This window comes from Geotrypetes seraphini, chromosome 10, assembly GCF_902459505.1.
Source record: "Geotrypetes seraphini chromosome 10, aGeoSer1.1, whole genome shotgun sequence".
Classification (NCBI taxonomy): domain Eukaryota; kingdom Metazoa; phylum Chordata; class Amphibia; order Gymnophiona; family Dermophiidae; genus Geotrypetes; species Geotrypetes seraphini.
Window position 1 is genome coordinate 138,274,768 of NC_047093.1, and position 25,376 is coordinate 138,300,143.

At 45.1% G+C, this 25,376-nt stretch overlaps 2 protein-coding genes across 3 annotated transcripts in view; one reads left to right on the plus strand and one right to left on the minus strand.

The window, feature by feature from the left end:
- The window catches only part of LIG1 (DNA ligase 1), a 135,454-nt gene extending 118,574 nt beyond the window's left edge, over positions 1–16,880 (plus strand). The window contains exons 23-27 of one of the 2 annotated variants that reach the window (XR_004540810.1): positions 3,478–3,531; positions 10,235–10,378; positions 14,965–15,057; positions 15,684–15,847; positions 16,046–16,880. Coding sequence is in view for 1 of the 2 variants with exons in the window: in XM_033960347.1 (XP_033816238.1) it covers positions 3,478–3,531; positions 10,235–10,378; positions 14,965–15,057; positions 15,684–15,761 (369 nt within the window). In the remaining variant the exon portion in view is untranslated. Of the gene's footprint in view, positions 1–3,477; positions 3,532–10,234; positions 10,379–14,964; positions 15,058–15,683; positions 15,935–16,045 lie in introns of those variants that run through there. The other variant, XM_033960347.1, reaches the window with a different exon arrangement.
- A 4,004-nt stretch (positions 16,881–20,884) lies between these two features.
- ATF5 (activating transcription factor 5) lies at positions 20,885–24,972 on the minus strand. Its single transcript, XM_033962108.1, has 3 exons — positions 24,509–24,972; positions 22,766–23,041; positions 20,885–22,284 (listed from the first exon to the last, which is right to left on the minus strand). Exons 2-3 carry the CDS (start codon positions 22,941–22,943, stop codon positions 21,515–21,517), a joined length of 948 nt encoding a protein of 315 aa, XP_033817999.1. The 5' UTR covers positions 22,944–23,041; positions 24,509–24,972; the 3' UTR covers positions 20,885–21,514.
- Positions 24,973–25,376: the final 404 nt, after the last annotated feature.

Here is a 25,376-nt window from a genome sequence, read left to right on the forward strand (position 1 = left end):
TTTTACAAAAATTTAGAAACTCCTTTGACCATCCCTGTGGCTCCTCACAAACTCAATTCACTCTATAGGGTCGTTCCCATACCAGGCTTTGACAAGTCTCAGCTGCTCCACGAATTTCTCTTGGTGGAGTCAACCCTTAAAAAATCTGCAGGGGCCAGTGTATATGCTTCCGTACCTTGTGGCAGAGAGGGTAAGACAATGGACCGCTTTGGCAAACGACTGTATCAAAATGCCATGCTTGCCAATCGGTTCAATCCCTTCTCCAGCTGAATGCCATCGAGGAAGTTCCTCTCAGCAGAGGCAGGGATTCTACTCTCGTTACTTCTTAGTTCCCAAGATGACGGGAGGACTGAGACCCATCCTGGATCTCAGAACTCTCAACAAATTTCTAGTCAAGGAGAAATTCAGGATGCTTTCACTCGCCATGTTGTATCCTCTACTCAATCAGAACGACTGGCTATGCTCCCGCGATCCCAAGGAAACCTACAAGTATATCCTAATTCATCCGTCTTCCAGGAAGTACCTTCGCTTCCAAATCAATTGCTGTCACTACCAGTACAAAGTACTTCCCTTTGGCCTGGCATCTTCTTCCAGAGTCTTCACGAAGTGCCTGATTGTAGTGGCCGCATCTCTCTGATCACACGGCCTTCAAGTCTTTCCTTGCCTGGACGACTGGTTGATCAAGGCTGTATCTTCTCAGGAAGTGGCCAAGCAACATCGCAGACCATTTCTTTTCTTCAGATCCTAGGATTCAAAGTCAACTTCCCCAAATCACATCTCATTCTGACTCAGTGTCCACAGTTTATTGGGGCAGTCCTAGACACCACTCTCATGAGAGCGTTTCCTCCTCCAGATCGCCTTCACGCTCTCATACGTCTGTGTCAGCAACTGCTTCCTCTTCAAACCATCTTTGCCAGACACATGATGGTTCTTCTAGGCCACATAGCTTCAACTGTCCAAGTCACTTCGCACTCCTCAGTGGACCCTTGCTTCCCAGTGGTCTCAAGCGACAGATTGTCTTTCACAACATATATCTGTGACATCATCTCTTCTGCATTCGCTTCAATGGTGGATGACCTCTTCCAAATTCTCCAGAGGTCTCCTTTTTCATTTGCCCCCTCATCACAAGGTCATCACGACGGATGCATCCCCTTATGCCTGGGGGGCTCATATGGACAATCTTCAGACTCAGGGTCTTTGGACTACCAGGGAACGAAAAATTCACATCAATTTCCTGGAACTCAGTGATGTTTTATGTCCTCAAAGCTTTTCATCATCTTCTCTACCCTCAAGTCCTCCTGCTTTGCACGGACAATCAAGTAGCAATGTACTACATAAACAAGCAAGAAGGCCCAGAAAATCTGGACTTGGGTGACAGCTTGCAATCTATTCTTGAAGGCTGTCTACATTCAAGGGGAGAATAATTCTCTAGCAGACAACCTCAGCAGAAATCTGCAGCATCACGATTGAACTCTTGAATCTGCAACTCTCCAGTCTATTTTTGCTCAATGGGGCACTCCTCAAGTGGATTTGTTTGCGGCTCCTCACAATCACCAGTTGCCCCAGTTTTGTTCCAGACTTTACTCTCCTCTCCGTCTGGCAGCAGATGCTTTTCTCCTGGAATGGAAGGGCCTGTTTCTATATGCATTCTCTCCACTTACTCTCATGTTGTGCACTCTGTTCAAACTCAAGAGAGAAGCAGCCACCATGATTCTCATTGCTCCACGGTGGCCCAGGCAACATTGATTCTCCCTTCTACTTCAACTCGGCTCCAGGGAGCCCATATCCCTTCCAGTATTTCCTACTCTGCTCACTCAGAATCAACAATCACTGCTTCATCCCGATCTGCAATTGCTACATCTGACAGCTTGGTTTCTCTGGGGCTGAACCCATCACACTTACATCTTTCTCAGCCTGTTCGTCTAATTCTGGATGCATCCAGGAAACCAGCCACTCAGCAATGTTACCAGCAAAAGTGGACTAGGTTTTCTTCCTGGTGTCTTCTTCATCATCATGATCCAACTTCTTGACAATGGAATTGGTGTTGGATTATCTTCTTCATCTGTCTGACTCTGGTCTCAAATCTACCTCTATCAGAGTCCATCTCAGTGCTATTACAGCTTTTCTCATGCCAGTCAAGGATAAACCTCTTACTGCTCATCCTTTGGTCTCCAGATTCATGACAGGACTTTTCAATGTGAAACCACCTCTCAAGCCTCCACCTGTAGCCTGGGACCTTAATGTGGTCCTTTCCAGTTTGATGAAGTTACCATTTGAACCAATGGCCACAGCTCATCTTAAGTTTCTCATCTGGAAAGTTGTCTTCCTTATTGCTCTCATCTCTGCCAGGAGGGTCAGTGAGTTACAAGCATTAGTAGCAGATCCACCCTTCACAGTTTTTCATTATGACAAGGTGGTTCTGCGTACATATCCAAAGTTTCTTCCAAAAGTTGTCACTGACTTCATCTCAATCAGTCAATTGTCCTTCCAGTGTTTTTTTCCTAAACCTCATTCTCATGCTGGGGAAACTGCTTTGCATACTTTGGACTGTAAGCAGGCTTTGGTCTATTACATTGACCGGACAAAGGCACATCGAACATCTCCCCAACTGTTCATTTCTTTTGATCCAAACAAGTTGGAGCATCCTGTATCCAAGAGAATGATTTCCAGCTGGCTGGCTGCCTGCATCTCGTTCTATTATGCTCAGACTGGACTAGCACTGGAGAGTCATATCAAAGCCCACAAAGTTAAAGCTATGGCAGCTTCTGTTGCTTTCCTCAGATCTACTCCCATTGAGGAAAACTGTAAAGCTGCCACCTGGTCCTCAGTTCATACATTCACTTCTCACTACTGTCTGGACTCTCTGGCCATCTCTGTTAGCTTGGAGGTCACCCATTTGTGAGAATATGCTGCCTGCTTGTTCTGGGAATAAAGCACAGTTACTTACCAGGGACAGCAGGTAGATATTCTCACATCCCACCCACCTCCCCGGGTTGGCTTCTTAGCTGGCTTATCTTAACTGAGGGACTGCGCACCCTACGTCGGGCGGGAAGGCACTTGTGCATGCGTGGTTCGAGCTAGCGTGAACTTTGGCAATGCACTTTTAAAGTGGTCCGTACCAGGGCTCCGTCGGTGACGTCACCCATTTGCGAGAATATCTGCCTGCTGTCCCTGGATAACACCTGTAACTGTGTAAGTAACTGTGCTTTTACAATGTATTGCGTTAGATGGAACAGTGCTGTTTCTAAAACTGAACCGTGTTAAATTGTGTGTTTTTTGCTGAATAAGTTTGATTGCATTTGACTACAGCGTACTGTGATTTTTCATGACTAAAAAGTGGTACTCCGAATAAGCACATATCGCGGTCCAGAGGGCTTGCACTTAACGACTGTACTATGAACTAATTTATTTCTCTCTGTGCTATACTCCCTCCCCCCCCCTCCTCACCACCTCAACCCTGCTCTCTTCTTTCCACAGATAGGAACAGGTTTCACAGATGAGGATCTGGAGCAGCACTATAACTTTTTTAAGGTAAGAGGGGATCACTGGGATGTGGGCAGAGCCTTTGAATCACCCTCTGATTAGGAGTGGACTGTACAGGAGGAATAGTGACATACTTAACACATTTCCATACTTATATGCTGTAAGCGCCTTTTTGTTTTGTAAAGAATGTGTTGAGATGTAGGTATATTGTCTTAACCCTAAAGCTTAGTGAGGCTATAATAAGAACCTCTCAGCAGCTTACCATATATTCTCAGACTGGATGGACCGTTTAGGTCTTTATCTGCCGTCATTTACTATGTTGCTATGAGATAACCCTTTTTAGGGGAAAAGTATAGTAACTTGACTATAAAACATGGGTTTATATTCTATCATTTCTCCCTTTACATCACCCAGGCATTCCTATCCACCCTCCCTTCCGGTGGTGTCCCTCCTCCTCCGCCTGCACCGCACCAACAGATTCCCTGCAATTTCCCCATTGTCAGCACACCTCTCCCTTTTCACCCCACCCTGAAGAGGCACAGCCCACCCCCTTCCCTGACCCCCCAGGCTTACTGTGCTTCCCTGGTGGTCTAGCGGGTCGTTGGTGCCTGAGAGATTCTCACTCACTCCTGTCTCTACTCTCTCGGTGCTGAAAATGGCTGCTGAGACTTCCAGAAAAAGCATGGGCAGTAGCGAGTGAGAAATAGAAGTTGCTTACCTGTAACGGTAGTTCTCCTTGGACAGATGATCTTACAGCCACACAAGAAGGTGATGTCCCCGTGACGGAGCCGACCCGGCAGTCTAAAAGCTGCAGAGCTAAAGAGCTTTGCGCATGTGCCAGCCCTCCCGCCCGAATGTATCCCTCCTGGCCCCTATATAAACAAACCCCCAACCGACCAACTCAGTTAGGTATAAAGCTGGCGGCAACAATAGGGGAGGCTGGGCGGGATTATGTGGCTGTAAGATCATCTGTCCAAGGAGAACTACCGTTACAGGTAAGCAACTTCTATTTCTCCCTGGACAGAGATCTTACAGCCACACAAGAAGGTGCCTCCCGAGCTAAAGGTAACAGAAACATAACATGCTATGTATAATAATAAAGATCTGTTACCTGAGACGTAGTGGAGGAGGGAAGTTGACGCCTCATAATGCCGCTTGCAGGACCATAGAACCCAGCGATGCATCCGTGCCGGATTCCACATCAAGGCAGTAGTGCTTGGCAAAGGTATGAATCCTGGACCAGGTAGCCGCTCGACAGATCTCTTGGAGAGGAGCGAGGCGAAGGTTAGCCCAGGTGGTAGCCATAGCTCGGAGGTCATGAGCCGTGACATGCGGAGGGATCTCCTGGAGAGCAGGACTGGAGGCGAAGGCGTAGCAGTACGCAATGAGCTGGGTAATCCAAGAGGACAATGTCAACTTCGACACTGGTCTAGGAGAGGAAGATGGACGGATGGAGAGGAACAGCTGAGACGGCCGCTGAGGACTCGCCGTTCTGTTCAAATAGAGGCAGAGAGCTCTGGCGCAGTCCAGGGTGTAGAGTCTCTCGGCCTCAGGCGAAGGGTGAGGAGGCGGATGAAAAGTAGGCAGCACTATGGATTGGTTCAAATGGAAGGCCGTGACTACTTTAGGCAGGAATTTAGGATGAGTCTGTAACAGCACTTTGTCATGAAGAAATTGGGTATAGGGACTATAGGAAACCAAGGCATGGAGTTCTCCAATGCGGCGAGCCGAGGTAATAGCTACCAGGAATAGAGTCTTCCAGGTAAGAAATTTGAGAGGTACAACAGAGAGAGGTTCAAATGGTGGAGCCATGAGAGCCTGCAGCACGAGGTTGAGATCCCAGACCGGCACAGGAGGTCGGAGGGGAGGATGCAGACGAAGAAGTCCCTTGAAGAAGCGCTTGACCACAGGATGGCGTACCAGAGAGACAGCGTCCATGGGGTCATGGTACACTGAGATGGCAACCAGATGAACGCGAATGGAGTTGTAGGATAATCCGCAGACTTGCAAAGATGAAAGGTAGCGGAGGACCTGAGCCAAGGGCGCGATGCTGGGTTGAAGAAGACGGGTTGAACACCAGCGCTGGAAACGGGCCCACTTGGCGGAGTAGGAGCTTTGAGTCGCAGGAGCTCTGGAGGCAAGGAGGATGTGTAGGACCTCCGGAGTGAAGGCAGAGTCCCCGGTCAGTGTGGTAGCAGGAGCCAGGCTGTCAATTTGAGAGATGGAAGATTGGGGTGCAGCAACTGGCCGTCGTGTTGTGTGAGAAGGTCCGGGAACTGCGGAAGAATCCAAGGAGCCTGAGAAGCCCGGTTGAGGAGGACGGGGAACCAGGCTTGTCGTGGCCAATACGGTGTGATGAGGATCAGGGAGGCATTGTCTGCGATGGCCTTTTGAAGAACTTTTCCAATCGGAGGAAACGCATAGAGGAGATGCTGGGACCAGTGGAGGAGGAACGCATATTCTGCCAGACAGGTTGGCTCTCCGTACCTGGAGCAAAATCCGGGACATTTGGTGTTTGTCTGGGATGCAAAGAGGTCGATGTGAGGAGTGCCCCATTTTGCAAAGATTTTTCGCGTAACTGTGATCCGAAGCGACCATTCGTGAGGACTGAGTTGCCTGCTGAGTCTGTCTGCGAGCTGGTTGTCCGTGCCCGGAAGGTAAACAGCCTGCAGTGTGGAGTGGAGCTGGAGAGCGAGGTTCCAAATGAATACGGCTTCGCGGGATAAGCGAGGGGAGCCCATCCCGCCCTGTTTGTTGACATAGAACATGGCAACCTGGTTGTCGGTACGGATCCGGATGACCTGACTGTGCAAGTGGTGTTGGAACACCTGCAGAACGAGATGGATGGCATGCAGTTCCAGGAAGTTGATGCTGCAGCGAGCCAAGGCTGGGGACCAGGTGCCCTGCGTGGACCAAGAGAGAAGATGAGCTCCCCAGCCTTTCTTGGATGCATCCGTTATGATGGTGACAGTAGGCTGAGGGGGATGAAATGGAAGCCCGTGAGCTAGGGGATCCACCTGAAACCACCATTGCAAGTCCTGAAGCACCTGGGAAGTTAATTGCAGTTTCGTGGAAAGTGGTTGAAGGAACTGGTTCCAATGGGTTTTGAGAAACCATTGGATAGGTCTCATCTTTAGGCGAGCAAACTGTAGCACTTGCACTGTGACCGCCATGTGTCCTAGCAAGGTGAGAACGTCCCTGGCTATGACCCAGAGCCCTGGGTGCCAGGTTGACATCAGCTGTTGGATGACTTGTGCTCGCAGTGACGGGAGGAAAACCATAGCCTGCTGAGTCTGAAAAGTTGCCCCGATGAATTGCAGCGATTGAGATGGGAGGAGATGGGACTTTGGAAAATTGAGGAGAAATCACAACTGTAGAAGGAGGTTGATGGTTTGGCTCAAAGCGTGGCGGGTGAGGCAGGGCGTCATAGCCGAAATGAGCCAGTCGTCCAGGTAGGGGAAGATGGACAGACCCTGCTTGCGCAGATGCGCTACTATGGGGATGACACACTTGGAAAAGACCCTTGGTGCTGACGAGAGGCCAAAAGGGAGAACCGTGTATTGGTAGTGAAGGTTCTGAAACACAAAACGAAGATACTGCCTGTGAGAGGGATGGATGGGAATATGCAGATAGGCATCCTGAAGGTCTATGGACGTGAGCCAAGCGTCGACTTGGAGCAGTGGAGCAATGGCTGAGATTGAGAGCATGCGGAACTTCTCCTTCAATATGAATTTGTTTAGCTTCCGTAGGTCCAAAATCAGGCGAACGCCTCCTGTCTTCTTTGGAATGAGGAAGTATCGGGAATAAAACCCCTGGCCCCACTGTTGTTCGGGAACCAGCTCTACGGCCCGAATGTCCAGCAACCAAGATAACTCCTGTTGCAAAGGAAGCAGGTGAGATGGTTGAAGTGGCAGGTGGGAAGGGGGGCACCAAGGAGGAGGAGCCAGGAAGCGAAGGCGGTAACCATGTTGAATGATGCGCAAGACCCAGGTGTCTGTGGTTATATCTTGCCAGGTCTGGAAAAAAACCCTCAACCGACCTCCCACCGGAACAGCGGGAAGGGGAGGGTTGTCAAAAAGAGGGTTGGGGCTTCTGGCCTGCAGGTTGAGCGGGTTTAGGAGAGCGACGGTCTCGTGGGGCTCTGTTGGAGGATTGCTGTCGATAGGGCCGAAACTGCTTTTGCGGATATGGAGCAAACTGTCTGGCAGAAGAAAACGACTTCCTGAGATTGAAATGCCGTTGGGAAGGTAGCTGCTTCTTAAAGGGTTGTTTGAAGTGATGCGCGGTATCCTCCTCCAGAGCATCCAGTGTGGTGCAATCCTCTTTAAGCCCCTCAATAAGATCCTTAACCTTGTCACCAAACAAGCTGTCTCCGAGACAAGGAGCATCCGCCACCTTTGCATGGATGTCCATCCCCAGTTTAGAGCATTGCAACCATGCCAGCCTGCGGGTGGAAATGCCTGTGGCCGCTCCTCTCATGGCGGTATCAAAGGCATCGTCAGCTGCCCGGATAAGGTTCTTGGAGCATTCTTCGAAGTTGGAGAGGATGGCATTAAAAGCCTCCTGCGTGGGCACCGGTAAGGTCTCGACCAGTTTTCTCATATCCTCCATATTAGAATAGAGGAATTGGGTGTAGAAGAACTGATGGATGGCAATTCGCCCAGACAGCATGGAGTTTTGGTATGCTCGTTTACCCATGGACTGGTGGAGTAGATGCAAAGTCTTTGGAGGATTTGAATTTCCGCAAGGCAGAGCGGACAACCAGGGATTGGTGAGGGAGTTGAGTTTTGCCAAACCCCGCCACATCCTGGACCTTGTATTTATGTTCCAAACTGCGTTTCGTGACCCGGGACGAGTAGGGAGTGTTCCAGATTGCTTTCTGAGAATCAGCCAGAGTAGCATGAAGGGGCAAAGAGACCACTTCTTTAGGGATATGAAGATACTTAAGGACCTGAAGTCTCTGTTCCCGGGGGTCCGGCTGGGCCGTGGTGGTCAATTGTAAAGAAGACGCCATCTTGGATAGGAAGCGTGGGTAGGAGGTGTCTTCCGGGGGTGATGCCCTATCCCGCTCAGATGGAGTGTCTTCATGAGCCAGAGAAGAGAGCAGGGGGTCCGTCTGCGAATCAGGCGAGGGAGAGCGCGAGGAGGAAGCATAGTAGGATTCCAGCTCCGCCGCCATAGAAGAGGTAGTGGAGACAGAGTCAGAGAGATGGGCATCATGCTGGATCAGATGAGGTGAGGATGGAAGCTGAGTGCCCTGTTCAATAGGCTGAGCGGAGAGGAGCGGAGGAGAGGCAGAAAGCAGTTGTTGTTGTTGAAAGAGCTGGAACTGCTGGAAAAGTTGAAAGAGTGCCGGCTGCATCAGAGGCTGAGACTGGTGAGAGAGCTGGGGAGGAAGCACATCCTGGGCTGGAGCAGTAGCAGCAGACAAGGCAGGAGGAGAGCCCGAGGAGGAGGAGGAACTGGAAGAAATAAGGTGCTTATATTTCCTCTTCAGTTTCCTGGGTGGGCTGGCTGAAGCAGAGTGCCTATGCCGGTCTGGGGAGGCAGAACGCTGTGCTGCAGGCTCTTTGCGAGAAGGAGCTCGGTGCCGACGGCTGGATTCAGTCGGTGCCGAGGGCGGGACCAAGAGTGAGCAATCCGGCCGGGATTGGTCAGTGGGAGCAGCCACTGAGCCAATAGGCAGCGGGGGAGCAAGAGAGCCAATAGGCAGCGTCCCTGCGTGTGATGTCATCAGGCTCGACGTGACACACGCAGGAGACGTCAGTGCCTGAGCTGGTTTGCGAAGTACCAGCTTCGGCACCATGGGAGGCGGTCCCTGCGGCTCCGATGCCCCTTGCTGGCAGGCGGAGGGGAGAGCGGAGGCCGCGTTAGGGAGTTCAAATTCCTTTAGTTTAAGCGCTCAAATTTTGAGCGAGTGCTTGTTTAACTTAGCGCAGTGAGCGCAGGAAGACTTCTGGTGGAGGGGACCCAGGCAACGGATACAGGAGGCATGCGGGTCAGTCGCCGACATCTTCAAGGCGCACGTGGAGCAGCGTTTGAAACCAGGTTTGGCTTTTTCAGACATGCTAAACCAGAGCGCTGCTAGATCAAAATCGTGAAGAGAAATGTTGGAAAATTAAAAGTTGAAGCGATAAGAAAAACGGCTGACACCGTTAAGACTACCGAGTCGGATAGATCGCAGAAACTTTTAAAACTGAGTTGGTCGGTTGGGGGTTTGTTTATATAGGGGCCAGGAGGGATACATTCGGGCGGGAGGGCTGGCACATGCGCAAAGCTCTTTAGCTTTGCAGCTTTTAGACTGCCGGGTCGGCTCCGTCACGGGGACGTCACCTTCTTGTGTGGCTGTAAGATCTCTGTCCAGGGAGAATTGATCCTGCCCCAACGACCCAGTAGCCCACCAGTTAAGCACAGTAGGTCTTGGGGATCTTAATGCTACGTCCAGGGGGTGGGGAGGGGGAGCCTTGCCTCTTTGGGGTGGGTTGAAGAGGGAGGGGCACGCTAACAGTGGGGAAATTGCCAGGTCAGGGATGCTGACTGGGGGGAACTGCCGGTTTCAGGTGGAGAAAGAATGCTACTGAATGGGTAGACTTGAAACAGAGAGACCGATTTTTGGGCCTTTTTTTTGCCCAAAAATCTCTGTTTATATTTGAGTATATACAGTAGGAAGAAAGTGGTTGGGGGAAATTTTATCCTTGGTCATATAAAAAGCACTATACTATTGCTGAGTCTGTTCATGTGGACCTTGCAGGATCATGTCATTGAGAAGCCCCGTCCTTATTACCGCTGGGACAGTGCCACAGAGCCAGATCACTGGCTGGAGCCAGCACAGGTGTGGGAAGTGAAATCTGCTGATCTCTCCATCTCTCCCGTGCATAAGGCTGCCCAGGGACTGGTGAGTCCATCCTGATACATTTCATATTAATTTGTGATCCAGAAGAGGGGCCAAAGATAGTCATGCCACTCGGGTACTCAGACTCTACTCTTGCCTGACAAGAAAGCAGAGCTGTGATGCTGCACAGAGCCTAAAGTAATCATATAGCCAGTGTTCAGCACTGGAGTGACACAAGAGACCCTAGATTTGATTCCCGTGTTCCATCCTCCTGCCCTTTCAGGTGTGGCAGGGGCATCAATTGCCACCCAAAGAAGAGGAAGGGAAACCCAGCTCTGGATTCTCCAAAGGGAGCCACAAACCATAGCTCTGACGAGTTGCTGACACTGTAATGGTGGGAGGGAAGTTCTCCCTCCCTCAGGAACTGATAGAGGAGCCATAGCCCCCCTTTGGAGGCTGAAAATTCAGTGGGGCCAGGATGAAGCCACAAAAGGAAAGCAATAACAAATGGTAGCAAATTTATAAAGAAAGGTTAAATTTTTAAGTTCTTCTTGTTGTATTTGACAAAATCCATTAATGACCCAGCATTTTCTATTTCATTAGATACTGATAAAGCTTTTGATAGAGTGGAATGGACCTTCATGTATTAGGCAATGGAATATAGGTTCCAGATTTATACAAATAATAAAAGCATTGTATAGCTCCCCTGCTGCTAGATTGTATATGAATAACAATTTTTCAGAACGGTTTATTCTGCAGAGGGGGGTTAGATAAGGATGGCCACTATCTCCTTTGCTTTTTGATATCGTTTTGGAACCCTTGTTATTAGCTATAGAACAGGTGAAGGAAATACAGGGTATTCCGCATTCGGATAGAGAATATAAATTATCAGCATATGTGGATGATATTTTACTTTATTTGAGAAATCCGGAAACAACCATTCCACACTTGCTTGAATTGATTGAAAAATTTGGAAAATTTTCAGGATATAAAATAAACTGGAATAAATCAGAAGTGCTTCCACTCAATGTACATTGTACAAAAAGTCTATTTGACTCTTTTTCTTTTATCTGGAAAGAAGAAGGATTAAAATACTTAGAAATTTGGATTACAAAAACTGTTGATGAGAATATGAAAATTAATGAAAAAAATTTATTACAAAAAGTGTCAGAAATGTGTGAGCAATGGAATCCTTTATGCATATCTTGGTGGGGGAGAGTGCAAACTGTAAAAATGATGATTTTACCAGTAGTTTGTTACCAAATGGGTATGATACCAATTTTTTTTCAGGGGTCTTTTTATAAAAAATTGGATAAGATTTTAACAAAATTTATTTGGCTTGGAAAAAACCCCAGAGTTGCTCTAGTATCTTTACAAAGACCAATTGCGGAGGGAGGGGTAAATTTTCCAAATTTTTATAGGTACCATCAAGCCTATATTATGCGTCAAGGTATGTATTGGATCCTTCCAGAGCCCGTTGAAAATATACCAGATTGGTTCTGGTTAGAATGGAGACTTATGTTTCCTTTACGTCTGAGTCATGTTATCAGTATTCAAATGCCAAGGTTATATAAGGTGCAACTATGTTTCCACTATCAACAGGGACAATGTAACAAAAGAGAGTCAGAAAAGATGCTGTATAAACAAAAACAAACCGACTCTATAATGGTAACTCAACCCACGAGGAGGACCCGTTATGCTAAAATACAGCTCAGAGGTATAAAACTCTAAAGAGGAGGAGGTAACCCCCTCTTAGGAAAAAGAGTTTATTTTCCAATCATTGCTTCATAACAAACGAGTCCAACTCAGAGGTTTGAATGATTGTAAAGTATATATGTCTCACTAATAATGCAATATGCATTCAAAAACGTTTTTCAAAAAATAGTCAGAATTTCTGCATTCAGGTAAGCACTAAAAACTTTGCATTCATATAGTAAATTCTCAAAAAAAGATACTTGTCAGGGTCCCTGACAAGTATCTTTTTTTGAGAATTTACTATATGAATGCAAAGTTTTTAGTGCTTACCTGAATGCAGAAATTCTGACTATTTTTTGAAAAACGTTTTTGAATGCATATTGCATTATTAGTGAGACATATATACTTTACAATCATTCAAACCTCTGAGTTGGACTCGTTTGTTATGAAGCAATGATTGGAAAATAAACTCTTTTTCCTAAGAGGGGGTTACCTCCTCCTCTTTAGAGTTTTATACCTCTGAGCTGTATTTTAGCATAACGGGTCCTCCTCGTGGGTTGAGTTACCATTATAGAGTCGGTTTGTTTTTGTTTATAAGGTTATATAAGGAGCACAAAATATTTGTCGATACTTGGAAAACTATAAGGTATATAAGTAACCTAACTCCTATTCCAATAACTAAATCAACGACTCAAACAATATGGCTCAATCCAAAGATCAAAGTTGGCGGTTTTAAAATTATCTGGAAACATTGGATGATTGCTGGAATTCGTATTTTAGAGGATGTAATGAATAAAGGTAAACTGCTTGAGTTTTCACAATTGCAAAATAAATTTGGTTTAAATAAATCACAATATTTCAGATGGATGCAATTGAAGCAGGCCATTCAGGTAGGGTTCCCTGAATGGAAAAACCTTAATAATTATCATAGTATGGAATTCTTATGTTTTCAGATAGATTCCATGGGTCACCAGGCCGCAATGTGGTATAAATTGATATCTGGATTCGTAAATAAAAAGAAAAAAAATGGTCTTAGAGATATTTGGAGCATTGAGATTAAACATCAGATTAATGCATCTCAATGGCCACGACTTTGGTCTTGTTTTTTTGTTTTAAGTTTTTTTTTTTTTTTTAAATATCTTTATTCGTTTTTACATTATGCAAACAAGTGTACAATAATTCAAGTCATACTATACATTCTTCACTTGAAACTCTACATTCATTTTATACCATAAACTATCTCCCCTCCCTCCCTTTCCATATATTACCCCTCATAATGTCATAAAACCCACCCATCTCTCCTCCCCCCTACATATATTTAATGGGGATAAATATAATTATTTATTTATTATAATACTCAATTAATGGTCTCCACACCTCTTTAAATTTCTTATAATAACCTCTCTTGATTGCCAATGTTTTTTCCATTTCATACACCTGACAAACCGAACTCCACCAGAAACAATAATTCAATCCTCTATAGTCTTTCCAGTTATGTGTTTTAAGTTTTTTATTGATTTTTTCATATACCAACAAGTGTTATAAATTTTCCATAAAATTGTCTTAACAATACACTTGAATTCTCTATAATGTACTTTATATAAACCATATTTTATATTATTCTTATGAATTTATATAACATATATATTGTATTAATTTTATTAATTATTATTTAATTATGAACCCTTTTCCCTCCCTTTATTACATTAATTTCACATAAGATTATCACTCATTATAATATATTATTTATAATGTATTATAAAGAGAATAAATTCCTTACCCCTTCCTTCCCTCCCTTCTTTAACCATTATCTTATTATGGGGAAAAATTAAAATCAGTCATTGCAAAAATCTGTTAATGGTCCCCAAATCTTCTTGAACTTATCCATATATCCTTTTTGTGTTGCAAATGTACGCTCCATCTTATATATATGGCAATCTGAGTTCCACCAAAAATTATAGTTCAATCTGTCATAATTTTTCCAATTATGTGTAATTTGCTGTACTGCTACTCCAGTCAATATAAATAAAAGTTTATTGTTATTTGATGAAATCTGAATTCGAGTCCGGTACGACTTTGGTCTTGGAGGTTAAGGTGTACATTGTCAGCTTCTATGAGACAAACTTGGTTTTTTATTTTACATAGAGCTTTATGGACCCCTACACGTTTACATAGAATTGATAGCTTTAAGTCTAATAGATGCTGGCATTGTCATCTAGAAGCAGGGACATTAGATCATCTTTTATTTTATTGTCCATTCATATTAATATTTTGGAAATCAATTTGGCCTTAAATTAATAGGATGTTAGAAAATCCGGTAGCCTTGACATATGATACAATTTTATTTGGTACTGCAATGAGAGCTCGAAGTCAAATTTCGTCAAATAACAATAAACTTTTATTTATATTGACTGGAGTAGCAGTTCAACAAATTACACATAACTGGAAAAATTGTGACAGATTAAACTATAATTTTTGGTGGAACTCAGTTTGCCATATATATAAGATGGAGCATACATTTGCAACACAAAAAGGATATATAGATAAGTTCAAGAGGATATGGGGACCATTAACAGATTTTTGTAATGATTGATTTAATTTTTCCCATAATAAGATAATGGTTAAAGGAGGGAGGGTGGGAGGGGGTAAGGTTTTTATTCTCTTTATCATAAATTATAAATAATTTATCATAGCAGATGTTGTTTTTATGTGAAACTAACAAAATAAAGGGAGGGAAGAGGATTTATAATTAAATAATAATTGATAAAATCATTAAAGTTTATATGGTGTGTAAAATCATAATAAAGATAATATATGTTTTATATAAAGTATATTATAGAGATATCAAGTGTATTGTTAAAGATAATTTGTATGAAAATTTATGACACTTGTTATATGAAAAAATCAATAAAAACGTTAAAATAAAAAATAAGTTCTTCTTGCTCTTCCATCAGGTAGATGAAATGAAGGGGATCTCCTTACGCTTCCCTCGCTTCGTGCGTATCCGAGATGACAAGAAACCAGAGGAGGCAACGAGCAGCACCCAGGTACTTCTGCCATCTTTGTAAATGCCAATGATGGCTCTGGCACCTGATGGGGAAGAATGTACTCTCTAGCAAAGGACAAGCAAGGGTAGATATAAGTTAACACAGCCAGGAATGCTGCAGTTTCCCAGAGCATCCCTATGGGCAGGGGCAGGCTAGGTCACAGGACCCTGGTGTATGGCTTCTGGCTAAGTGTGCGTGACCAGTCTATACATACATGATGCTTTTATGGTGTGAATTCCTGAGGGGATGTGGGGGGTGGAAGAATGTACCTTTATGCTCTCCTCCCCTCAATTGTGAGAGCAAACTTTATACATCATTTCCTCTCTTACTTATTCCTGCAAATCAAGTCACTGGTATCTTTTTAAACTGTTACCCGTGTTCCCATAAAAGAACATTTAGCTTCTAATAAACTTGACAGACTCCTTCATAGGTTTCTCTTCATGCCCTGAGCTGTGTGGGTCAGTCATCTGTCATTATTATTTAAAACTCTCACAGCCTGTTCATCCGCTGTTCTGGCCAAAGAACATCTAAACTGTCCCGTACATAGTAACAAAAAATACAACTATTATGTAACTGAAGCATATCAATATAAAGAGGAAGATATTCTCCTTTTGTTTCCTTTGCAGGTAGCTGAGCTGTATAAGAAGCAACAGCAAATCCAGAATGCTATGACAGCTGAGAAGGGAGTGGAAGATTTCTATTAGTAACTACTCCCATCTCATTTCCTGGATTGCAAGAGGATAGAGGATTGAGTTGCAGTGAACCGCCTTCCTTGCCATTGTAAACTTTGGTTTGGTGCTGTAGAGCAGTGGTTCCTAACCCTATCCTGGAGGACCACCAGGCCAATCGGGTTTTCAGGCTATCCCTAATGAATATACATGGAGCAGATTTGCATGCCTGTCACCTCCATTATATGCAAATCTCTCTCTTGCATATTCATTAGGGCTAGCCTGAAAACCCGATTGGCCTGGTGGTCCTCCAGGACAGGGTTGGGAACCACTGGCCTAAGCCAGTGCTGTGTAGCAGGTGCAAACACAGCCCCACCCTCCTCCTTGTTCCTTCTCAGGTAGTATCTCACTTCAGTCTGTGCAGCTTCCCTTTGCGTTATGATTGGGGAAAAAACCACACCATTCCAGTTGAGCACTTAACTCCAAGAAGCAGGAGTCTGGATCTCACCCCCCTCCCCCCTTGGTGGGCTAGTAGAGTTGCTACCAGATCGTGGAAAAATGCTGGATTTACAAAAGCTGATGGTTACATTTACAGAATTGTCTCAGAATCAAGGATACATAGAGAAAGGCATGTTGGGAGGGGCAGACATGGATTTATTTGTCTAGCACCATAATGCAAGTGCTAAAAAAGGGATGGAGAATGGGGTGAATCTTTTTTTTTTTAATAGCTTAAAAACTATTAAATATAAATCTGAACCTCATGCTAATTTACAAAACAGCCTCTCTCCTCACAAAGGAATTAACACCTGTGACTAGTGGAGATCAAACAGGTTCTTGCTTTATGGTACATTTGGGACTTTATAAGCCCTCAGGTGGTTTTCCTTCCAGCAGTACTGTAGTTGTAATCAGACATGATTACTCCCTCCCCCTCCTTCATTTTACCAGTTAAAACATTGTGCTGGCCTTGGGGAGTAGTATAGCGTCACTCTCAGCAGTGACTTCTGTGTGGTTTTTGGTTTTGTTTTTTGGGGAGGAATTGTCATATCAAGGCAGTCGCCATTTTGAGTGTTAATTTCCCCTGCCCTTCCCCCTCTGTGGTTTTGTGTAAAAGTGTTGGTATAATTTGTACAATAAATGACTTGTAATTCCTATCTATTCCTTAGTTTCCATCTAAAACAGTATGAGAAGCATCTCCTTTTAGAATGTAAAATTCCTTCCTTGGCGCGTACACAAAAATGCCCTTGTCCATTCTCTCATCCCCTCCTTAGACTATTACAGCCTTCTCTTTGGCTCTGGAGGAAGGGGTGGGGCGCTGTGCCTTATTGTAATGCAAGAAAGCTCTAGCCTGGCATTGATTTACCCTATGTGTCTGGCCAGTCCAGAGCTGCTTTTAGCAAGTTTTCTTAAATTCAGCTGCCTTTCATTAGCTTTGTGATAGAAGTCCTCATTGCTAAGGCATTTGTTGCCCATTGGTATCCATGTATAATATAGGCTTCCCATGTGCAGAGGGCTTTCAAGTTTTGCACTTGCCTGTCTGGGATATCCTCCCTGAGTATGTGACGTTCCCTCTTTTGTCAAAAGGGAGTGACTAAAATCACTAGAACAAAAAAAAAAAAAAAGGTTTTAACAAATTCTGATGAAAGCAAAACATTTATAATTTAACTAGCTTTATAGCCCGTTACATTAACGGGTGCTAGAATATATGTGTGTCTGTCTTTATTTCTTTCTCTCTCTGTCTCCTTAGCTGCTTTTTCCTATCCATTCTCCCTTATTTTTACCTCCCCTGTGTCCACCACCACCCCTTCACTGCTCCCCTTATCCAGCAGCAGCCCTTCTCCCTTTGTTTTACCTCCCCCCTGTCCATCAGCACCTCTTCCTGCTCCCCCTGTCCAGCAGTAAGCCTCCCTTCATTTCCCCCCTGTCCATCAGCACCTCTTCCTGCTCCCCCTGTCCAGCAGTAGGCCTTCCTTCATTTCCCCCCGTGTCCATCAGCACCTCTTCCTGCTCCCCCTGTCCAGCAGTAAGCCTCCCTTCATTTCCCCCCCTGTCCATCAGCACCTCTTCCTGCTCCCCATATCCAGCAGTAGGCCTCCCTTCATTTCCTCCCCCTGTCTATCAGCACCTCTTCCTGCTCCCCCTGTCCAGCAGTAGGCCTCCCTTCATTTCCCCCCCCTGTCCATCAGCACCTCTTCCTGTTCCCCCTGTCAAGCAATAAGCCTCCCTTCCTTTCCCACCCCTGTCCATCATCACCTCTTCCTGGTCCCTCTGTCCAGCAATAGGCCTCCCTTCATTTCCCCCCCCCCCCCTGTCCATCAGCACCCCTTCCTGCTCCCCCTGTCCACGGGAGTTAGTATAGGGCCGGTGTCTGCCATTCTCCCCAGAGTCCTTGCGCCACCCCCCCTTCCCTTCCCACGGACCTGACTACCTACCTGGTGATTCAAGCAGCAGTCTTCACACGCTGCTTCGGGTCCTTCTACTGCCCTGATTTACTCTGGCATGTCCCTGATGACATCATCAGAGACACGGCAGAGCAAATCAGGGAAGAAAGGCCCGAAGCAGCGTGTGAAGACTGGTGCACACGCTGCTTGAATCGCCAAGATAGTCGGGTCTGCGGGAAGGGGGGTGAGCGGAAAAGGACACAGACTCCTGTGGTCTGTCGCGGAGGGTGGCCAGGCTCCATTTCAGCCGCAGGGAAGGCTCACTGCCCCAGCTCCTTACCCGTCTGCAGCCCGGGCCAGGCCTCCCGCGCTTTCTCAGCGGCCCGGCTCGCTCAGTTGGTTTTTTTTTTTACTCCGCTTCCTGCATTCGCTGCTCAGTGACGTAATAAGTGCGCATGCGCACTTGTCTTGCCACATCCCGACAGAAAAGGGATCAGGGAACACGCGAGGCAAGTGCGCATGCGTGGCTAGCATTTTATTATTTAAGATAGTCCAAACCCTCATCCTTTTTGTGGAAAAGGGAGCCATGACATGCAAAATTTTTCATCTGAGACTAGTCAACATATGTTCTGTCTGAATATTTTCTCCTGTTTAGATTGTAGCGCTCTAGAAATAATAGTAGTAGCATCAGATGCTGATTTAAAATGTTAATGATATGCTTATCCTCTGTATATCAACTAGGATCTGTTCTAAATTTCTTTGCAACTTTGAAAGCAAAGCTTGTGTTCAGTGTCCTGGGTGGAGGCCCTAGCCTATTCCCAGATCTTGCATAATAGAAAACCTTTTTCAAATTCTTATGAAAAAGCAACATTGTATTTGAAATGGCAGAAGTTGATTTAATCTAGTTTCAAAATTGCTTTGGGCAAGTGTTGACACAGTGGGTGCCATATTCTACCTTGATAAAGAAATTTAATATATTGGGCCTTGGTGGGTACACACTGAATGTCTTCAGCTTACGATGTGTGTGTGTATAAACTGCAAGGCAGGCAAAATGAAACTTGCAGTTGAATGGAACACAGCCCTGCAAACCGGCACTGAGAGAAAAGCACTGCCTTGGGACTTAAGTAAAAAGGAGCAGACCCCAAAGGCACTTAAAACTGTAATCTTTGCCTGACTGTGGCAAGCTGTATAGTTGAGGCTCCTAAAAAAAAAAAAAAAAGAGGGGCTTGAACTGAATGTGACATCCCCAACCTGGTAATAGTAGTCCTCCAGGACCCAGTGCAGTCTGACCAGAACTTGGAGCAGACAAAAAGGCCACTGCCTAACCTTTCCAACAGACCCTCCCAAAGCCTAAATTAAGAAGACTGCAGATATAACACTCCACCTGCTGAAGAATGGGAACAGACTGAATGGTAGTAGGCTGAGAAATAGAGGAACCAGAGTTCAAATCCCATTGACATTCTGTGACTTTAGGCAATGAGGGTTAGTGGCTGCTTCTAAGGTTAAGTGCTAAATCTAAAAATTGTAATTGCAGAGACTGTGTCCCTCTCTTGTGTATTCCTAGCCTTTTGGAGGTGTGTATTTGTCTGGAATGGTGGAGGCTTTCAGAAAACTAGTGCTCCTCGCACTGTAGCTGACTCCTGATCTTGAAAAGCAGCTAGTCCTTAAGTGTAACAGCTTCCATCAAGATTTTAAGCCTTTATGATCCTCCATGTGGAGAATGCAGGCCATAAGTTGAGCCCGTGGTCTGGTCCTATCTAAGGATGCAAGGCAGAGGATTTATCCTTAAACTTTTATATAATTGTTCAGTCACCTAGTGAGAAAGACACAAGGTATATAAGTATAAAACAGGCCCTATAGTCAGGATTTCTAGATTGAACCAGAATACTTAGAATAAACAACTGTCTTCATCCCCCCCCCCCCCCCCCCCCCCCAATTTAGGCTTGGCTTTATTCTATCAATGAGCAAGAACCTAAGTGCGGTTATAGTCTTGTTTCTCAAATGCATATCCTTGTACTTGGGGAAAAGGAGTGGTGGACTGTTTTACCTAGAATTGATTTCATGTAACATACCCAAGATCAAAGATGCTGATCTAGAGTAAGCCACTCTTTTAGAATGAATGTTGGATGGTACAGTCAGAGGGAGCAAAAAGCCTTGATTGTGTATGGGAGCTTTATTCCTAGCTGCTGAAATTAATTTCAATATTAAATCCTTGTCATGAAGAACCTAGAAGAGGATGCTTAAGCCCAGAGCTGTTCTCATACTAGGCTATTATTGAGGAACATTTTACCTTTATAGTGTACACTGTGCTTGGGTTTATAAGATGGGTGAAAAAAAAGTTGTTCTAATAGTCTTACTGATCTCCAAATAGCTGTCTGGGGAGACTTTCTTAAACAGCAGCATATGAGCCCATCTTTGCTTTTAACCAGATAAGTGGTGAAGGACATAGGAAAATAGGTACCATGTTGGCCTACAGTCTATATGCTCCTGCGAGTCGCTAATCTGGAGTACCTGGATGGAGGCCATTGTTGCTAATGCAGATCTGCATTCAGGCCAGCAGAGCTAGCTCTTTAGCTGGGCTAGTAATGGACATGTCTTTCTAAAGCATTGGGAAAGGGGTTTCAGACTTCAGTTATGTATCATTCTCCATTGTATGAAGTTGCTTTGGGCAAAGCTAGTACACGAGCCCAAGTTTGGCTCATTTTTCATATGCTAAACTCAGCCTGAATGGTATTGATGTGTGAATACACTAGAAAGGAAAAGCTGTAATAATAAAATCTATATACATACTAAAAAAAACCATAAGCAATTCTCTATAGCCAAGTCACAACTCTTTTTATAAAGATACAGAAATAAGGCAACAGGCCCATGTGAACTAGAACTAGCTCATCTTCACATCACAATTACCAACTCATGCTCCTAGCCCTAGAGGTAGCATTTAAGTACTATACCCCTAGTACTAGAAGAAAAGTGTTCTGTAGTGGTATAACGAGAACTCTTACATATACAGGTACATTATGACATAGCTAAACAGATTTTGTACAACACATGATACAGATCTTACATTTACAGAGAGAGTAAGAGTAATGCTCTGCTTTCTTCTCACATAGTAGCAAAAATCCTTGACCTCCACTACTTTTCGCTTGATTCCTGGAACCTCACCCAACATCAAAAAGAGCTAGGCCTTACCTCTATCTTAATTTAACATACTGAAGTATTTTACAAGATTGCAAAAAGGAAAAATGGTTTGGTGTTGTTAAAGTTATGTACAGTCTATAAGGGGGGGGTGGGGGAAGAGAAATTCCACATATTTACAGTCTCCTCGTATGGAATTAAGAAGCTCTTAACCTATACTACTAAGTATTCCTTTTTTTCTCTTCTGCCATTTGATAAAAACCAACGTTCATATAATTAAGTGTTGCGGAGTCTTTGACTCCTGGCTTTGTAGACCTCAATCAGCAGGTCTTTAACATACTGAATCTCTCTCTCAATTGAGTCTGACTTTTCTTTCAGTTCTCTGTTCCTAACTTCCAAACTCTGGCACTCTTCATCTAGGGCATCATACTCTGCTCTTTTCCTCTGCCGGTACCGGAGGGCTGCTGTCTTGTTCTGATCTCTCTTCTTCTGCTTGCGGTCATTTTTCTGCTGAGGAGGGGCAGCTGGGCCACCCAGGGTCATGTTACTAGGGCGCTCATAAGGTGTGGGCCTACTGCCCCTCTTTGATTGGGCTGGTGGGTCAGAGACATTGCTGATCCCAGTGAGATTTTGTAGGTCCTCGCTGGAGTAATCCCGGGGAACGTCACAATATAGGTTGAGGAGTTCCAGGCCACCTGAATCCAGGGTCTCAAGTGCTGTGGAAGTAGAGCTTACTGATTCTGGAACAAAAGTCTGGAACTCCCCTAACCTTCCTCCTAGGGCTGGCTCAGGCACAGGGAAATGGAAGTGAGCCTCTTGGGAGGGTGGGGTGCTAGGTGCTACTTGGTCAGGTGGCAGTGGCAGGCTGGGGGACAGTGTGTCTTCCAGGAAGTAGTCTTCCATCTGCTCCAGCTCCTTCTTCAGAAGTGTGGCCATGGTCTCCAGGTCTGGAGCAGGAGGAGCCGACACAATGGATGAATCCATTGACACAGGCACATAAGAGGCAAAATCTACCCTCTCTGTCATCCAGTCTGTGAATCCATCACCTGTGGAATAGAAGAGAGGACAAGAATTTTGTAAAAATATGAAGAATCTCATGTTGAAACAAAAAGATTAGAACCCCTTGTGCCCCTCCCATACTTATGTTAAAGTATAAGTAAGACTTCTACTTAAAGTTGGCCAATAGATAGAGACTTAGTTTTAGTATGGTAGCATAAGAGTATACAGAAGAGGCAAGTTGTTAGCCTTAGCTTTCTCTTTTTGAAAGCTTAGTTTTTGTCCATCATTAGTTGGGTTTGACTAAGTGGTTTTATATTCTTTTTTTCCCATTCACTTAAATAGCCATATTACTTGAGCAGGGCCTTGTAATAATGCATCATACTCCACTCAGGGGCACTGAATGGCTCAACAGTAGCCCATGTAGGCTAAAATGTTTTAATCAAGCTTCATTTTAAGGATAAACCATGGTCTTTGGCATGGCACCCACTCAAGGCCCTTCCACCCTGTAAAAAGTATTTCCTGCATTACCTGCCAAACTGCCTGGTTCTGTCCCATGGGGAATCCCCCCATCCTCCATAAGCCCAACCAGGTGTTCATAGTGACTTCCATGGGCAGGGATCTTCAACACCTCCGCCCACCATTGGAGAGCGCTAGCTGGTAACATAGCCACCTCCAGGTCTAGGCTTAGGGCCGCGAGGAGAGACATTATGGCCTGGTTGATTCAGCGTTGGATTGGATGAATAACTGGAGACACTGTTCCTGCTGGAGATGACAGCGGAAGGTGCAAAGGTGGTGGTAAAGGACCTACGAGGGAAGCAGAAACAAGGTGTCAATACAAAATTTTGGTTAACAATAGAAGATAAGTGAACTTGAGAACTAACCATGAAAGTAGATTTGTTGTTTTCTACATGGTAGGTCAGTCAGTCTGATAATGCATGGTACTTACTTCTCCATTAAGCTGCTTAACCATAGATTTAGGGTCATAGTTGCAAATTCAACAGCAGTTCTTATGAGCCAGGCACATGCTTGGTATCTTGATAATGGTGGTGGATGGGGGGCTGCAAGTACCAGCTCTGTTCCCAGTACCTATTCTGTCACACCCACCCCACTACCATTTTTTCCCCAGTATTTCTCAAATGCCTGGTCCCTCCACTGCTATGTCCTTTCATGGCAAATATGAATCATCCCCTACAGAGCTGCCCCCAACTAAACCAAACTATCAGATCCCATTTAATGCCTCCAGTGCCCTGGATATTACGCTACTCCTTTCAGCTGCCTTCATTCCAAACAGACCAAGAGGCCACAGCACATTTTGTGTATGGGTGTTACTTTCTGGTGCCATTTAAAAAAAAAAGCAAAAAAAACCCTTGTGATCTTGAAATAATATTTTTTTTTTAAACCCTTAAGTGAAGTCAGCTACTTTTATGTATTTATTTAGGGAGAACATCAGGCTGCTTGTTCTAAAGAAAAGCAGAGCCATTGTAAAAACCTCAAGGGACTGGGCTTGTTCTGCAAACCTGTTCTTGCAGGTTTAGATAATAGATCGCAGTGGGACCACTCTGGTAGCTGCTTTGAGAACATAACTGTGTAAATAAGGTTTATGAAAAAGGATAAACAAAGCCAGAGGGCTGGGCAAACTAAAGAAATAGTGTATGCTAGAAAAAACAACAACAAAAAACCTTATTTGCTGCACAATGGAAATTTTGGGCTGATCCCACCACACCTCTCATTCCACAAATGAACTGATCCTTAATAGTGGTTTAAAAAATTAATGGATAAAGCATCAGAAAAAAATAATTAAGGTACACAATCTTTTTTTATCTTAGGAGAGGCATGAGTGGCTTGGAGGAGTAGCAGCTTAATGGTTAGTGCAGCAGGACTTTGATCTTAGGCAACTGGGTTCAATTCCCACTGCTGCTCCTTGTGACCCTGGACTAGTCATTTGTCCCAGCATTTATATCTCACTTATAGTCTAAGTGATTTACATTCAGGTACTCAAGCATACTTTATGTACCTGGGGCAATGAGGGATTAAGTGACTTGCCCAGGGTGCAGCGTGGGATTTGAACCCACAACCTCAGGGTGCTGAGGCTGTAGTACTAACCACTGCGTCACACTCCCCAAAGGGACGATATCTTTTCCTGATGTTCCACAACTACTGTAATAAAAAGAAGCAGGGTCAGCTTATGAACATGCAAAACAGTTCGCTTTTACCACGTACAAAACCCAGGCTATCTATGCATGCAAAAGAGATGGCAGAAGGGGTACTTACTCCATAGTTGCGGTTAATCGGTGTACGTAGTACAAGTGCAGTAGCACACTTGTGCAAAAGTGCAGACAGTTTAAATATCCATGCTAACAATAGAAAAGACCCCAAAACAAAACCCCAGCAACGAAAAGCGCCAAGAACCGCGTCGCACGTGTTTCTCTCTGTCGCTTCGTCCGGGTAAATGCAAGAAGTGCCTCGTGAAAGGTAATACCTCATTCCCCCGGGGGACAGAGGAAGCCGCGCCGCGGATCCCTCCGCGCAGGCCACGCCCACACGCTCAGGGCGCAAGCGGGTGGGAGGGGAAGGGCCCCGCTCCGCATTCTCCTAAGCCGGGGAGCCGCACGCGGCTGGTTTCACTTTTTGACCTATTGAATCGTTTGTTATTCGTTTTTTTCAAGCGAGTCCTCCCTGGCTTTGTGCGGGACTATTTCTCCCCCCCCCCTCCCCGTGGAGCGGAGAGGCACTGGTTGTAAACCGAAAGGCGATTGCGACTCGGTTGCATCAGCCGAGAGAGGAGGGGGGAGTGCTGGGAAATCCCCAAGCTGGCTGCTGATTGGCTGAGAGAGGAGGGGTGGGGTTTCTAAGACAAAACCTTTCCAAAATACATTTTCTTATTATTAGTGCTGTGTTATAATTAAGCATTTTGACCTAGGAGGAGCCACCGCCTCAGAATGACTTCACGAATTGATCCTCCTTGCACAAAGGGAAGGCGTTAGCTCAATACTGAGACTGGATTTCTGTGCTATTGGTTTATTTAAGGGTTATTAAGCAGCCTTTTTAAAGAAATCCAAACCAGACTGGTGCATTAGACCAGTGGTTCCCAACCCTGTCCTGGAGGAACACCAGGCCAATTGGGTTTTCAGGCTAGCCC

Coding starts and splice junctions, on each gene's coding strand:
- ATF5 (XM_033962108.1), bottom strand. CDS start 22,943: ATGTCTCTCCTCGCGGCCCTAAGCCTAGACCTGGAGGTGGCTATGTTA. Junction 22,285..22,765: donor AGAACCAGGCAGTTTGGCAG/GTAATGCAGGAA, acceptor TCTATTCCACAG/GTGATGGATTCACAGACTGG.